Genomic DNA, 15,576 nt, shown 5'->3' with positions numbered 1-15,576 from the left:
CTCTTCTATGGTGGCTCTGCTCTCCGGCTCTACGTCTGGGGAAAATCTTTTCTTCCCTTGTATTGGACTGTAATCCTCACAGATGCCAGTCTGTCCGGATGGGGAGGTGTCATGGTTGCCGATCAACATCCTGGAAATTCTGGCGATCAGACTATCTATCTCAGTCGAAAGGATTGTCTGCAGGGACGCCCTGTGGTGGCACCAGATTGGCCTCGCTGGTCTTGGTATGCAGGCATGGTAAACCTGGTAGCAGACGTCCCTTGGAAACTTCCTCCCAGGGAAGATTTTCTGTCTCGGGGACCAATCTCTCATCCTGCTCTATGGTCGCTGGCTTTAACGACATGGCTATTGAAAGCCAGGTGCTGAAAGACAGAGGGCTGTTGGGAGTCGGTGATTCCTACGCTGTTGAAAGCTAGGAAATCTACTTCCAGGAAATTTTATCATCAAGTTTGGAAGGCATACATTACTTGGTGTGAGTCGCGGGAGGTTTCTCCCCGCTCCTTTTCTGTGTCTTGCCTGTTGGAGTTTCTATAATTTGAGTGTAGATCAATGTTTGGCTCTGGGCACCATCAAGGGCCAGATTTCCACCTTGGTTATTTTTTTCCAAAGGCCGTTGGCAGGCAAAGTCCTTGGTTCACACTTTTGTGCAGGGAGTTTGCCACCTGGCTCCTCTAGTGCGATCCCTGGTACCTCAGTGGGATCTCAATTTGGTTTTGTCGGTGCTTCAAAAGCCTTCTCTTGAAAATATTCGAGAAATTCCTCTGCTCACTCTATCGCCAGAAGGTGGCTTTCTTAGTGGCTATTTCCGCACGTCGTGTCTGACTTGGCTGCGTTGTCCTGTTGGTCACCTTACTTGGTGATTCATCAGGACAAAGTGGTGTTGTGACCCTGTCAGGCGTTCCTTCCTAGGGTTGTCTCTGGGTTTCTTTTGAATGAAGAAGATATTGTGCTACTGTCTCTGTATGTCCTATTCCTAGACATCTTAAGGAAATTGCCTTACTTTCCTTAGATGTGGTAAGAGTGAATCGGTTTTACCTGGCAGCGACTGAACCGATTGGAAAATGCGATTCTTTGTTCTTACGGGTGGACCTCGTAATGGGCAGGCCGCATCTGCTGCGACCATTTCCAGGTGGATCAGGCAGACGTTTGTGTAGGCCTACTCCATTAAGGGTCAGGTTCCTCCTTTCCCTGTTAAAGCACATTCTACGAGGGCTCTTAGTGCTTCTGGGCTTTCCATCATCAGGCGTCAGTGGTTTATGTGTGGAAGGCGGCTACGTGGTCGTCTGTACACAACATTCACAAAATTTTATAAGGTGGATGTACTGGCATCTTAGGATGCGGCGTTTGGCCGCAAAGTTTTGTAGGCTGCGTTCGCAGAGGCTTCCGCTACTTGAGGGTGAACATTTTTTCCTGCTGGTGAGCTCCTGTTACCTGGGTTGGCTTTGTTTAGCCTTGTTGGGAATTCTGCATTTGCTGTGTTTTTCCCACCCCTCATATTGCTTTGGGACATCCCAATGGTCTGAAGAGTTGAAGCTTTGTCTGTCAATGAACGAAACGGAAAACTGGATTTTTGCCTTACCGTAAAATCCTTCCAAGGTTCACTGACAGACACAGCACCCGCCCCTCTTTTGGGGTTGAGTTATTTGTTCTTCTGACACTGCTGGTTACAAACGAAGTCCTACAGCAGGATGTGATGGTATACCCTCTGGGACTGCCCCAGGGGCGTAACTAAAAAGGTTTCCGCCTAGTCCTACTGCTGAAGAGAGACCGCAATACCCAATGGTCTGAAGACTTGAAGCGGTGTCTGTCAGTGAACTTCAGAGACAAGGATTTTATGTTAAGACAAAAATCCAGTTTTTCTCTTTTGTTCATTGACAGACACCGCTCAAGATCTTCTTGACCATTGGGTTATGCTGCCCCCGGCAGCAGTAGGACACTAGGTAGGAAAAAACTTTACCGTACCTATGGGACAGTCCCAGGGGGTATACTCCCACTTCCTGCTATAGGCACTCAGTTTTTTTTTTCTGCGTAGTCAGGAGGAAGGACCTAGTTCCTTGCTGTGATCTTTGATCCTAGCATTTGTTCCTTTTTTAAGTTTTTTTTTTTTTCCTTTTTTATTATTTTCGATCTCCGCTGCCCAGAGGTCACTGGACGGGGGCTAGCGGGCGAGTTAATTGTCTCGCAAGGACACTCAGACCTGGTTATGGCTTGAGTCACAGCGTACCTCTGGTCCACGGCACCCCCATTCCAAGATGGTGCAGGGGTCTGCCTGGAGTGGTGCCCACCCGGTTTCCATAGTTTGATTAGTAGTGTCCCCCCTTTCACCTTTCACTGGTGGTCTGTTGGGGTGGACGTGGGCCCCTCCCTGGAATGGTAGGGACCCCCCCAAGTTTCCACAGAGCACTCCCCTCTTTTATCGTGGTCCCTCCGTGGACCACCACCCATTTGTCCACACCTAGCTCCCCTCTCCTCCTCCCCCCCCCCCCCCCCCCCCCCCCGGCCGGTTCCATCCTTAGACCAGTGTTCATCATAACTTTGATCTCCTAGACCTTAACGGAATGGGCAGAATTTTTGCGCCAGCATTAGGAGCGGGGGGGGGGGCAGATTTCCCCTAATCTCGCACAGCTGGCGGACCGGTTGGTCCAGGGGTTGCAGTTTATCTGTGATGCCTCTCTGGATGCGACTCCTTTAGTCTGCAGGGTATCTAACAGCAGTGACCCTGAGGCGCATGTTTTGGCTCAAACATTGGTCTGCGGACCAGGCTTCCAAGAAGGTCCTTTTTGATTTGTAGGAGATCACCTGTTTGGTGCTTCCATGGATGAGAAGATCATCCCTTTCATCAACCCTTTCTTCTCGGCTCACAAGCGGCCCTTTCGTTTCTCAGGACAAGGGATCTAAATCCCCTTGAACCCCCTCAGGAGGTTCCGAGAGGGTCTGGTAAGCCGAGAGCGGGTCCCTTCAGACCAGCAGACAAGCCCTCTTCTGCCTGAAGGGGCGCTCCCCTATATCTGGGGTGGGGGGACGTCTTCACTTTTTTCCAGACCTGTGGACCGCCTTGATTGAAGACAGGTGGGTCCACGAGCTGATCCGGTCCGGTTACAAGATCGAGTTAAGGTCTTCGCCTCCGGCAAGGTTCTTCTCTCCAGCCTGGTTTGTCCCCAGGTCGCCTGCACGGTCTCCCCGGGGCGGTGCAAGATTTACTTCTACAAGGGATCATTGTACCTGTTCCCGATTTGGAAAGTTTTCAGTTGTTTTACGCAAACCTGTTTACTGTTCCCAGGAAGGAGGGAAAGGTTTGTCCAATCTTGGACCTCAAGGCCTTGAACCGCTTTGTGCGGGTGCAAAAATTCCCAATGGAGTCAATTTGCACGGTAGTGGCATCCCTTCATCAAGGGGATCTTCTGGCCTCCATAGATATCAAGGATGCTCACCTTTCATATCCCAATATATGTCTGGCATCAGTGTTTTATTTGCTTCGCCATGGGCGAGGAGCATTATCAATTTATGGCATTACCCTTTGGTCTAGCCTCAGCTCATTGGGTGCTTGCAAATGTTTTGGCCCCAGGGTTAGGATTGTTGCGTCGGCAGGGGATTGCGGTACTGGGGTAACTGGACAATCTCCTTCTGCAAGCAGAGTCTCCTACTGCCTCGAAGGACAACCTGGACATCACTGAGAGACCTGCAAGAGTTCGGATGGAAACTGAATTTCCAAAAATCTGCTCTGGTTCCGTCCACCAAGCTAGACTACCTGGGCCTGACCTTGGACTCTGCCTCAGCCTGGGTATTTCTTCCGGGGTAAAAAACTGCCAAGTTTCAGGATGCGATTCAGGCTCCTGTTCAAAAGGAGGTCATCTCTCAGGACTTGTATGCAAGTGTTGGGCCTGATGGTTTCCACCTTTTTTAAGGTGGTTCCGTTTGCACAGTTCCATACAAGACCTCTGAAAAGGGAGATTCTTGCCAAGTGGGACAAGAATCGACAGTCTCTAGACAATGTGATTGTGTTAAGTCTGGGTAGGAGAGGGTTCCTGATTTGGTGGTTTCACTCTCCGGCTCTTGTACATGGAAAATCCTTTCTTCCCCCTGTACCAGATGGTGGTCACCATGGATGCCAGTCTGTCCGGATGGGGAGGCGTCTTTGGCATGGTTTGTACTCGGGGTACTTCGGGCGATCAGGCTTTGCCTGACCCATTGGACAGATTGTCTGCAAGGGCACCTGGTCAGGATTCAACTGGACAATGCCACGGCCGTGGCATATGTCATTTATCAAGGGGGCACAAAATTTGTCCTAGCAATAGGAGAATGGTCTCTTCATCCTGAGGTTTTCCATCAACTGTCTGCGGTGGGGAACTCCTGAAATGGACCTGTTGACCTCTTGTCTCAACAGGAAGGAACAGAGGTTTGTAGCACGGTTTCGGGATCCTCTGGCAGACGCCACAGACGCTCTGGTGGCCTCTTGAGGCCAGTATCTTCCGATAGACGCTTTTCCTCCTCTGAAACTTCTGCCAAGATTTCTGCGAAGCATCGAGGCAGAAGGGATATTCCAGTCATCCTAGGGGCCCCAGGCTGGCCTCGCCGGTCTTGGTACTCAGATCTGGTACGGCTTGTTGGAGACTCCCTCTGAGTAGATCCTGTCTCAAGAGCTCATCTTCCATCCTCCTTTAGTTGCTGGCTTTAACGGCGTGGCTATTGAAAGCCAGGTCTTGAAGGATAGGAAGGTGTCGGAATCGGTTATTCCCACGCTGTTAAAAGCGAGAAAATCTACTTCTAGGAACATTGATCATCGCACCTGGAAGGCGTATATTGCATTGTGTGAGGCTCGGGGGCTTTTTTTCTTTTCGGTGGCTAGAATTTTGAATTCCTCCAAAAAAGGGGTAGATCAACACTTGGCCTTGGGAACCATCAAGGGCCAAGTTTCGGCCTTTGCGATTTTCTTTCAATACCCTTTGGCTAGGCACTCCTTGATTCATACTTATATTCAGGGGGTCGGTCACTTGGCTTCTCCGTTGCCCCCGTGGGACCTCAATTTGGTGCTGTCGGTTCTTCAGAAACCACCTTTTTAAAATATTTGTGAGATTCCTCTGCTCACTTTGACACAGAAGTTAGCCTCCTTGGTGGCTATTACTTCTGCACGCAGGGTGTCTGAGTTGGCTGCGTTATCTTGTCGTTCCCCCTTCTCTGGTGGTCCACAGAGACCAAGAAGTACTTTGTCCCTGTCAGTCGTTCGTTCCTAAGGTCGTTTCTGGTTTCTATTTAAATGAAGACATTTTGTTGCCTTCCTTGTGTCCTGAGCCTAAACACCCTAAAGTGATTGCTTTACATTCCCTGGATGTGGTTCGGGCAATCAGGGTGTATCTGGCAGTGACTGAGTAGTTTCGGAAATCGGACTCACTATTTGTCCTTACGAATGGCCTTCGTAAAGGACTGGCTGCGTCTGCTGTGACCGCTGCAACCATTTCCAAATGGATCAGGCAGACATTGGTGCAGGCCTATTCTATTAAGGGTCAGGATCCTCCTTTCCCTGTTAAGGTGCATTCTACAAGTGCGCTTACTGCTGCTTAGTGCCTCTTGGGCCTTTCATTATCAGGCGTTTGTGGTGCAGGTTTGTAAGGTGGCCAACTGGTCATCTGTGCACACTTTCACAGAATTTTTTAAATTAATGTGTTGCCATCTGCCGACGCTCCCTTTGGCCGCATGTTTTTGCAGGCTGCTGTTTGAGAGGACAAGTCCTCTTTTGAGGGTGTAATTTTCAGGTGAGCTCTAGTTCTTGGTTGAGCTCTTGTTAAGTGGTTGGCTAGGTTTAGCCTTTTGGGGAATTTTTACTGCTTTGTTTTTCCCACCCCTCATGTTTGACACTGCTTTGGGACGTCCCAATGGTTAAGAAGATTCTGGAGCTGTGTCCGTCAATGAATGAAAGAGAAAATTGGATTTTTGTCTTACCGTAAAATCCTTTTCTCTGATGTTCATTAACGGACACAGCACCCACCCCTCTATTGAGTTGGGTTATATGTTCTTCTGACACTGCTTGCAACAAAACTATAGCAGGAAGTGGGAGTATACCCCCTGGGGCTGCCCCATTGGCATGGTAAAGTTTTTTTTTTTTTTTTTTAATCTGCCATTCTGCCTAGTGTCCTACTCTTTTATCTGGCAGCATAACCCAATGGTCAAGAAGATCTGGAGCTGTGTCCGTCAATGAAAATAAGAGAAAAGGATTTTACGGTAAGACAAAAATCCAATTTCTCACTTTCTGCTATAAAATATACCCAATAAATGTAAAAAAATCGAATTTCTACATTAATTTATGCCATTATGTATTCTGCTACATATTTTTGGTAAAAAGAAAATCCCAAAAAGGAAATATATTGATTGGTTTGTGCTAAAGTTAGATTGTTTATAAACTATGGAATAGATTTATGGACTCTTTATTTTACTAGTAATGGCGGTGATCAGCAACTTATAGCGGGACTGCGATTTTGCACAAACTGACACTTTTTGGGGTACCACTAACACAAATACTGTGATCAATGCTAAAAAATATGCACCGTCTCTGTACCAAATGACACTGGCTGGGAAGAGGTAACGGGTGATCAAAGGGTTAACTGTGTGCCTTGCTGGTACTTGAACTAGGGGAAGGCATTGATTCATGTTCCTGCTTTGCAGAAAAACAGGATCAATGCCTTACCTACTGACAGAACAGCAATCTGCCTTGTTTACATAGGCCGATCGACGTTCTGGCTCTCTACCTAATGATCAGCGGGAGTGGGTTGCTGGTGGCGCAAATGCGTGCCCCAGACCCAGAAGTGCAGGATCACGAACTAGGTACATGATCCTGCGCAGGAGAGCTGCCTTGTCCCTGTACAGTATATGGTCAGTAAGTGGTTAAATTAATGCCCTTTAATCCTGCTATGAAGGTATTTGATCCTGGTATGCGACAGCAGTTGCTCCCTGAGATCCAATATCTGTCCTGCATGGTTCCAATTCCTGTCCAACGGAGAGTAAAAGTGGCTGTTCCATCATTGTCACCTTTAGGAACTCTGTTCTGATAAATGTCATGCAGTTGTCACTGGATGAATACAGACACTAAGCAGCTACAATGAAGCTGAGGAAGCTCTAGGCACTAAAATAGAAATTAGGATAAAAGGAAAGTAGTATTTCTAAATCATACACTACAGGACTCCTACTAATAGACCATGGCTTATTTGCAGGCTACCTTCAAGTGCGTAAACACTGGCAAAAACTTGCTAGGGCTGCCGCTTCTAGAGTGCACCCATATAACCCCACCATCTCTGTGCAACCCCAGTTTCTGGACCAATTACCCTCAGTGTGTACCATGGAGCCAGGCTGTAATGGTTGCGTTGGGCACTGGATCCTGCGCTGGGTGTTCACCTTTGCCCTTAGTGCAACAAATGTAATTAACCGCAATGTGCTATTCAGTTCCAGGACCCTTGTCTTTCTGTGTGGTTCCCAGTCCCTGAAGACCCCTTTGCGGTGTATGCACACAGTGATGGGTGAAACCTAGATATCTAACAGTATTTCCCTGCACCTACTTTTTTTGACCTACAAGCTACTTCTTCATGCTAAATGCCCTCTACTGTGGACACAATAACTGACCTATCGTACACTAGCCTTTGCCTAATAGCACGTGACTCTGCACAGCCTAAACAAGCCCCTGTGGGCATGGAAAGACTTGCTGAGTCTAAAAAGACACTTCCTATACACAGAGATTGGTGCACTTCATAAGGACTTTCATGTGGAAAGGGATTTATAAGAAGGAATTTGCTATTCTGATGGTGGATACTGCTCTCTCAGTGCTCAATAAACACCTTACATTTCCTATTGAGGATGTTCCCTCTTTTAAGGATTCTGTTAATAGGCATTTTGAAGCCCTGTTTAAAAGCCCTTACCTGAGCTTTCGCAGGTCCTACACTGGAACCAGTTTTTTGCTTTCAGGTCGGTTTACTAGACTACTGCGAAATGGACAAGAGAAACAGACACCAGGAACCTGTCTGAGGACCCTTGCTCTCTCAGAACAATTGGAGCTTATGCCCTCAGCATTTTTGTTTTGGTTTTATGCTCTAGAGCTGAACCTTGACACCCCAGATGTTTTGGAACTACATTTCCCATGATTCTCAACTTCACTGCCGAGTGCATGAGCATATTGGGATATGTAGTTCTAAAACATCTAGGGTGCCAAGGTTCGCCATCACTGCTCTAGAGAATGTAATTTGCCAAGTTTCTAGCATGTCCCTTCCATTTGTATATGCACAGGATTTTGTTATTAAAAACTTGGTCAGCTTGACCCACTTTTAAATGGCTTCTTCTACGCATGCTTTTTGGCAGTGAATGCCTACAGTGGAAAGAAGGCCTACACATCCCTGTAAAAATGCCAGGTTTTGGAGATGTAAAAAAAAAAAAAAAAAATTAGACCAAGAAAATTACTTTTGATTTTTTTTTTTTCACCCTTAATATGATATATACTCCATGCAATTCCATAAAAAAACAAACTGAAATTTTCAAAGGGAGAAAAAAAAAAACACCCTTAAACTAGGGATGCAACGAAATGAAAATTCTGGGCCGAAACAGAAACTGAAAATTCAGGATGCCCTTGGCCAAAAACTGAAACCATTGAAATTACTTTTCCCCCCCAAATGATTTTAAAATAGATTTTTCTATACAGGTATAGTGCCAGGGGGTAGTTAAGTATAGGGAAACAATGATGCACATCATAACACATAATATGTTGTCACTCACTGCTCCCCACAGATAGCAGGCCATACAGTAGAAGATAAAGGGAGGAGGTGGGTGGAGTCAGAGAGTCGGTAATGGGCGCGGAGGAGGACGAGGAAGATGCTCCTCCGCTTTGCATGCTGGGTCCTATTCTCGGCCTCGGAGGTAGAAGTAGCGGGTCTCGGGAGCCGGCCGCACCCGATCACGCTCCATATAAGTTATGAAAGCTGCTGCTGTGGCGGCCATTAATTTTCTACATATATGACCCGTTTTCGGCTGACATGGGATAGGCCTATTTTCGGCCGAAAATTTCAGTTGCCAAAATTTCGGTGCACCACTACCTTTAAACTAATACTTTTTTGAAGCACTTTTTGATTTTACGATGGCATTCAGTCTCTTGGGGTAAGAATTTATCAGCATGGCACATCTTGCCTTGTAAACTCTTGCCCCCCCTCCCGTTCCTTGCAAAGGTGCTTCAAATCTGTCCAATTATGAGGGCATCTCCTGTGCATAACCCTCTTCAGATCACCCTACAGATTTTTAATTGGATTTAGGTATAGGCTTTGGCTTGGCCTATTCTAACACTTTGATCTTCTGGTGAAGCCATTCTTTTGTTGATTTGGATGTATGCTTTGGGTCATTGTTGTAATGAAAGGCAAAATTCCTCTTCTTCATCCACGTTTTAGCAGAGGCCTAAAGGTTTTGTGCCAAAATTGACTGATATTCAGAACTGTTCAGAAGTCTCTCCACTTTGACAAAAACACAAAATCAAGTTCAAGAAAAACAGCCTGAAAGCATAATCTTGCCACCATCATGCTTCACTGTGGGTATGTGTTTTTTTTTTTGTGATGCGCAGTGTTGGTTTTGTGCCAAACATCATTTTTGAAATTCTTGCCAAAAGGTTAAATCTTGATTTAGGTTTTTGCAAACTTTACCAGGTTTGGATGTTTTTCTATTAAAGAGGTTGTAAATCCACTTTAAATGCTTTTGCCTATAGGTAAGCCTATATTAAGGCTTACCTATAGGTGCTATAAATATCTCCTAAACATGCACAGTTTAGGAGATATTTACAGTGCATGCAACCGATGACGTCATCGGCGCATGCGCTCTGAAGGAACAGCCACCCGTGCCGTTCCTTCAGAGCCCCATGCCGTGGACGGCGGCTCCCGCGCGTATGGCCGGAGGACGCTAACAAGGTAGCTGGACGGCCGGACATGTCGGCCGCCCTATCGCTGAGTGGGCCGCACTGCGAGGGCTTCGTTTTAAGGTAAGTATCTCATAATGAGCTAGTATGCTATGCATATTAGCTCATTATGCCTTTGTCTTTACAGGGTTTTTTTTTTCTCAATTTTTTTATGTGGTTTTACTTCCTCTTTAAGAAAGGCTTCTGTTCCGCCACCCTGCCCCACATCCAAAACATATGAAGAATACATGAGATTGTTGTCACATAAGGTACACAGCCAGTACTGCATCTCTTAATGTTACTGTAGACCTCTTGGCAGCTCCCCACTCCCCCCCCCCCCCCCCCGACCAGTATTCTTCTTCTACTTCTTCTTCTTCTTTCTTTTTTTTATATATCACACAGTTGTGCCATATTTTGTCAACTTTTTGATGACCTTTTTCACCTTCTCCCATGGTAAATCTATTGCCTTGGAAATTTTGCAACTGAGTAAATGTAAAAAAAATCCCACTAGAACAGCTGATTTTTGTAAATGCTTAATCAGTCATTTTTAATGATGGCAGGTATGTAAGTAACCTAATATTTAACATCAGTTTGAATGTGATAGGTTAATTCTGAATAAAGCTACATCCCTATCCCCCTGCATTTTATTTGTTATTTTTATTCTTTGCCACTAAAAATTCCAGTTTGTTTTAAATTGATTTGCACAGAGTATAGGTCACCTTTAAAGGTGGAAAAAAATCAGAAGGGATTTATCTTGGTTTGATATTACTTTCTTTTTTTTTTTTTTTTTTTTTTTTTTTTTGTTGACATCTCAAAAATCTGGCATTTTTTACAGGGGTGTGTAGATTTTCTTTCCACTTTATTTGGGCAATCACTTGATAAATTCATCAAGGAAGTCAGTGGGGGAAAGGTACTCCTACCCCTCAATTAAAAGCCTAAGTCTGCTACTCCTATGGTTACTACTTTTGCTGAGCAAAAGGGACCTTTTCTCTCTCCCCTCGCATCAACCTCCAAGCCTAACCTTTTCTTTTGCCACAAACCATGGACCTCATGTGCGCCAAGCCTGCTCAGGTGCCCTTCTCACAATGAGGGGGCACCCCCGCTCCTCCGACTAGGGAAATGTTTTTGTTTCTGTAAGTCTGGATCTGTGGCATCCCGTACCTCTGACTTCAATCTATAATTTCAAAGAACAAAATAGTTTGTGTATCCCCTCCTTGCTTTTTATGCTTCTATCTTTCATCTTCAAACCATGAGAAGGCAGAATTAATGACTGTCTTGTTCCATCCTGAGGCACAAGGAGTTGTACAATATTTCAATAGAACAGTTTCATGGTTTTGCTTCAAACCTATTTACAGTCCCAAAACAGAATGAGGACATCTGCCTTTTACTGGACCTAAAATCTCCAAACCGATTTCTTTGTGTACTATAATTCCTAAAGGAGTTATTGCTTCTCCCCAACAAGGAGAATATCTGCCATCAGTAAACATACAAGATGCTGATCTACACTTCCCAGTCTTCCCCTAACCTCAATACTTTGTGCTTTGCTGTGGGAGATGAATACACTCAGTTTGTAGCACTACCATTCGGGCTCTTCTGAACACCCAGAGTATGCATGTCACAGGTTACCTGGATGACATGCAAAAGACAGTTCCTTCAAACATTTAGCTGGATAATCAGCTTTTCAAAGTATGCTCTTCAGCCATCACACCGTCTGGAGTACCTTGGTTTAATTTTGTTCCCAGCCCAGAAACTTTCTTCATTAGGCGAAAGCTGCTTCTCTAAGGAACCAACACTTGAAACTTCCGATCAACCTTTTGGAACTCAGTGACATCAGATTAATTCTACAATACCAGACCTCCCTTCTTCAAAGTCTACCACCGCTCCATGGATAACACTAATTTGCCATAGCTTACACGTCAAATTACAAATCTCCTGCACTTTTACATACTCATTCCACCTGGTTGGTGGATGTTTCCTGGGTTTACAGGCCCTAGGCTGCTGTATGGCTGCTGTATCCAAGCTTTGTAAGGCTGCCACCTAGTCCTCTGTTCTTACCTTTTATAACATTTTTAACAGGTGGAAGGCCAATTCTCTTGAATGTAGCTTTTGGCCGCAAGGTTCTTGCTGCAGCACTCTGAAGATGGCTATGTTGACCCTTGTTGTTGGCACAGTTCTGTTTGACTAGTTTTCCACCCTTCTATATCATTGCTAGAAGATGTACCAGGATCAACGAATACTCAGTCTTTGTCCTGTGCTGTGCAATTAGGAAAAGAGGAACTTTAACTTTCCTGTACAGTGTAGGACGCAAGCTACCCTCCCTTTTTATTCTTTGGTTACTCTGCATTGCTTGGTACACAACTGAGCACTCATGGAATGGAATGGAATGGTAGGGTATTAGGTGAGGCACCCAGGGGGCATGTACTTGAAAGCCTACAAGTATCCAGTCCCTTGAAAGCCTACAAGTGTCAGCCTATAATCAAATATAGACTATAGAATAATATTTTGTACGCAGAGATATGTAAAATAGTTACCTCCCCTCCCGGAGTCAAGAACAGGGTATTAGACTATTGCTGTCATTGAAAAAATTACCAGTAAGATTAATTGTATATTTTCTTTTGTTTTAGGTGCGAGGTGGTTAAGGAGAGCAGCTTTATGTCCTCAAGTCCTGGTAATGTGAACGGCATCCAGCTAAGTCCTCGAGAATCACATCCTTTTGATGGGGGCCAAGCAACTGTTGAGAGGGGAGCTGACAAGGTGGGTATCTTTATGGCAAAAACTTTAACCACTTTAGCCCCGGAGGATATTCCTGCTTAACGTCCAGGCAACTTTTTGTAACTTGGCACTGCGCAACTTGAACTGACAATTGCGCAGTCATGCAACGCCGTACCCAAACAAAATTTACGTCCTTTTTTCCCACAAACAGAGCTTTCTTTTGGTGGTATTTGATCACCTCTGCGCTTTTCATTTTTTGCGATATTAATAAAAAAAGAGCGAAAATTTTGTGAAAAAATTGACATTTTCTACTTTGACAGTTAAAAAATATCCAATATATTCAATTTTTGTCATATATTTAGGCCAAAATGTATTTAGCTACATGTCTTTGGCAAAAAAAAATTCTCAATGAGCGTATTTTTAACCGCTTTAAGACGATTTAAGAAGATTTTACCCCCTTCCTGACCAGGATGCGATTTGGCACTGCGTTATTTTAATGGACAATTGCGCGGTCGTGCGACGCTGTACCCAAATTATATTTGTCCTTTTTTCTCCCACAAATAGAGCTTTATTTTGATGGTATTTGATCACCTGTGTGATTTTTTTTTTTTTAAAAAAGCGTCAATTTAGAAAAAAAAAAAAAAAATATATATATTTTTTACGTTCTGATATATAACATTCTCAAAAAAAATGGATAAATCAAAATTTTTTAACATTGTAGGGCAATTTGTTTTCTGCTACATATTTTTGGTAAAAAAAAAAATCACAATAAGCGTATTTTGAATGGTTTGCGCAAAAGTTATTGCGTTTACTAACTACGGAAAGATTTGTCATTTTTATTGTTTGTTTTTTTTTTTTTTTGCTAGTAATGGCGACGATCTGCGTTTTTTTTTTTTTTTTTTTGTTGGACCAGTGACATTAATACAGTAATCAGTGCTATAAATATGCTCTGTTACTGTAATGACACTGGCAGGGAAGGGGTTAACACTGTTGGTGATCAAGGGGTTAAATGTATGCCTCATGCTTACTGACGTGTGGGGGGAGGGGGTTGTGTGACAGAGACACAGATCGCAGATTCAGCTATGCTGAATCCTGTGATCTGTCCCTGTCTGTCACAGAGGAGATCCGCCCGCTTTGTTTACACAAGCGGGCGGATTTCCTCACTCGATCGCTGACGATCGGGAAAGAGCGGCGGTGATCACCGCCTCTCTTCCCCTGGCCCGACTCCTGCTGTGTCTGAATACCCCGCCGAGAGGGGAGAATCTGGTGATGTATGTCTACGTCGCCAGACCTTAACGAGCCACTTTGCGTCAGTACTGTCATTGTGAGCAGTCGGCAAGTGGTTACATTTACCATCAATATTCAAATCCTAATTTGTTTAGTCTTATAGCAGGCAAAATATGGCTGGTATGCGTCTTATTTCCTCGTGCCAACATCTAAACCACAATCTGATTAGCCTCTCCCCCCCCCCCCCCCACCCCCACTTTTCCAGGGGTTTTTGCTTTCCTTTGGATTCTGTATTTGGAGGTTTTCTGTTTTTTTTTTTGTTTTTTTTTCTATTTTTTTTTTTTTTTAAATATGTAACATTGACCTTTTGCAAACGTATTTTTCCTTTGAGCCTCAACATGCCTCTGATAAGCATTTATCTTGTTCAGGCAGGATACTTCTGTGTACACATGTCAGGGTTTCTCTGCTACTTTTTTATTATTATTATACAGGATTTGTATAGCGCCGACAGTTTGTGCAGCGCTTTACAATATGAGGGAAGACAATACAGTTCAATACAGGAGGATTTAGAGGGCCCTGCTCGTTAGAGCTCACTATCTATTGATGTTTTAAGCAGGATTTATTTAGCCCCAGCTTTTTACAAAGTAAAGGGAGACAGTACAGTTATAATACAATTCAAGAGGGTTTAAAGGGCCATTGCAATTTAAGAAAATAGGGTAAAGTGATGAAAAAGCTCTAGAGAAGTCATGGCAGGCAAGTTTAGGAGGGGGGTAAAGATCAGGAGGTCTTGGGTCAACAAAGTGGTCAGTTTGGTTGATCTTTTGAGATGCGGTTGGGAATATATAGCTTGGGGGACAGTCTTGGATGGCTTTGTATGATAAGTTTTTATAACTATATTCACTGGACAAGCAGAAGCCAGTGGAGTGATTGGCATGGAGGGGTGACCGTCACTGAATGGTTGGTAAGGTTGATGAGACTGGTAGCAGCATTCATGATAGAAGGGGGTAACCTATGTAAAGTGTAAGCTAACAAGAAGAGAGAGTTAAAGTAGTCAAGACAAGGTAACAAGGGAGCGAATTAATATTTTTTTTTTTTTTTGTTATCCTTGACTAAGAAGGTGCATATTTTGGAGATGATGTGGATTAGGTTAAGGCAGCAAGATTGGACAGTAATTGGATGTGGGGAAAAGAAGGGTCAGAATCCAAGAGTACACCTAGCACCCTGGCATGACTGGAGGAACTAATAGTTGAGCCACTGGTTTCAATAGTAAAGTTGGGGGGGGGGGGGGATACGGGAGGAAGAAAATATTATGAGCTCAGTTTTGGAAAGATTAAATTTGCAGAAGTAATGTGACATCCATTCCAATGTTTTGGTAAGTTGGTGATATGCAACGAGACTGAGGGGTTAGCAGAGCGGTAGAGCGAGATTTTGGTGATGACATCATGGAGATAGTATTGGAAGCTGGATAGAATAGTAGTAGGCATTTGAGGGCAGTTTCTGTGGAGTTTTGTGGGCAAAAACCAGACTGAAAGGAATTGAGACTGTTGTCATCAATGGGGCTTGTAGCTCAGATGGTTGTGGACTAGGCATTCTTGAAGTTTAGCGGTACATGGTAGCAAGTATATGGAACTTGGGCATTTTACATTGTTGTGGTCCTCTGAGGTCTTTTTAAGTATGGGGGTGATCAGTCATGTATTAGAAGAATGGGAAAGATGCCCGTAGAGAGGGAG

At 44.4% G+C, this 15,576-nt stretch overlaps 1 protein-coding gene across 2 annotated transcripts in view; it reads left to right on the top strand.

The window, feature by feature from the left end:
* The window catches only part of DOT1L (DOT1 like histone lysine methyltransferase), a 352,682-nt gene that overhangs the window by 251,586 nt on the left and 85,520 nt on the right, over positions 1 to 15,576 (top strand). For both annotated transcript variants that reach the window (XM_082247290.1, XM_082247289.1), the window contains exon 21: positions 12,532 to 12,661. In XM_082247290.1, the coding sequence (XP_082103416.1) occupies positions 12,532 to 12,661 (130 nt within the window). The remainder of the gene's footprint in view (positions 1 to 12,531; positions 12,662 to 15,576) is intronic.

This window comes from Pelophylax lessonae (assembly GCF_965119305.1).
Source record: "Pelophylax lessonae genome assembly, chromosome: 1".
Taxonomy (NCBI): domain Eukaryota; kingdom Metazoa; phylum Chordata; class Amphibia; order Anura; family Ranidae; genus Pelophylax; species Pelophylax lessonae.
Note: the sequence above shows the minus strand (reverse complement) of the source record. Positions and strands in the feature narration are given on the sequence as shown.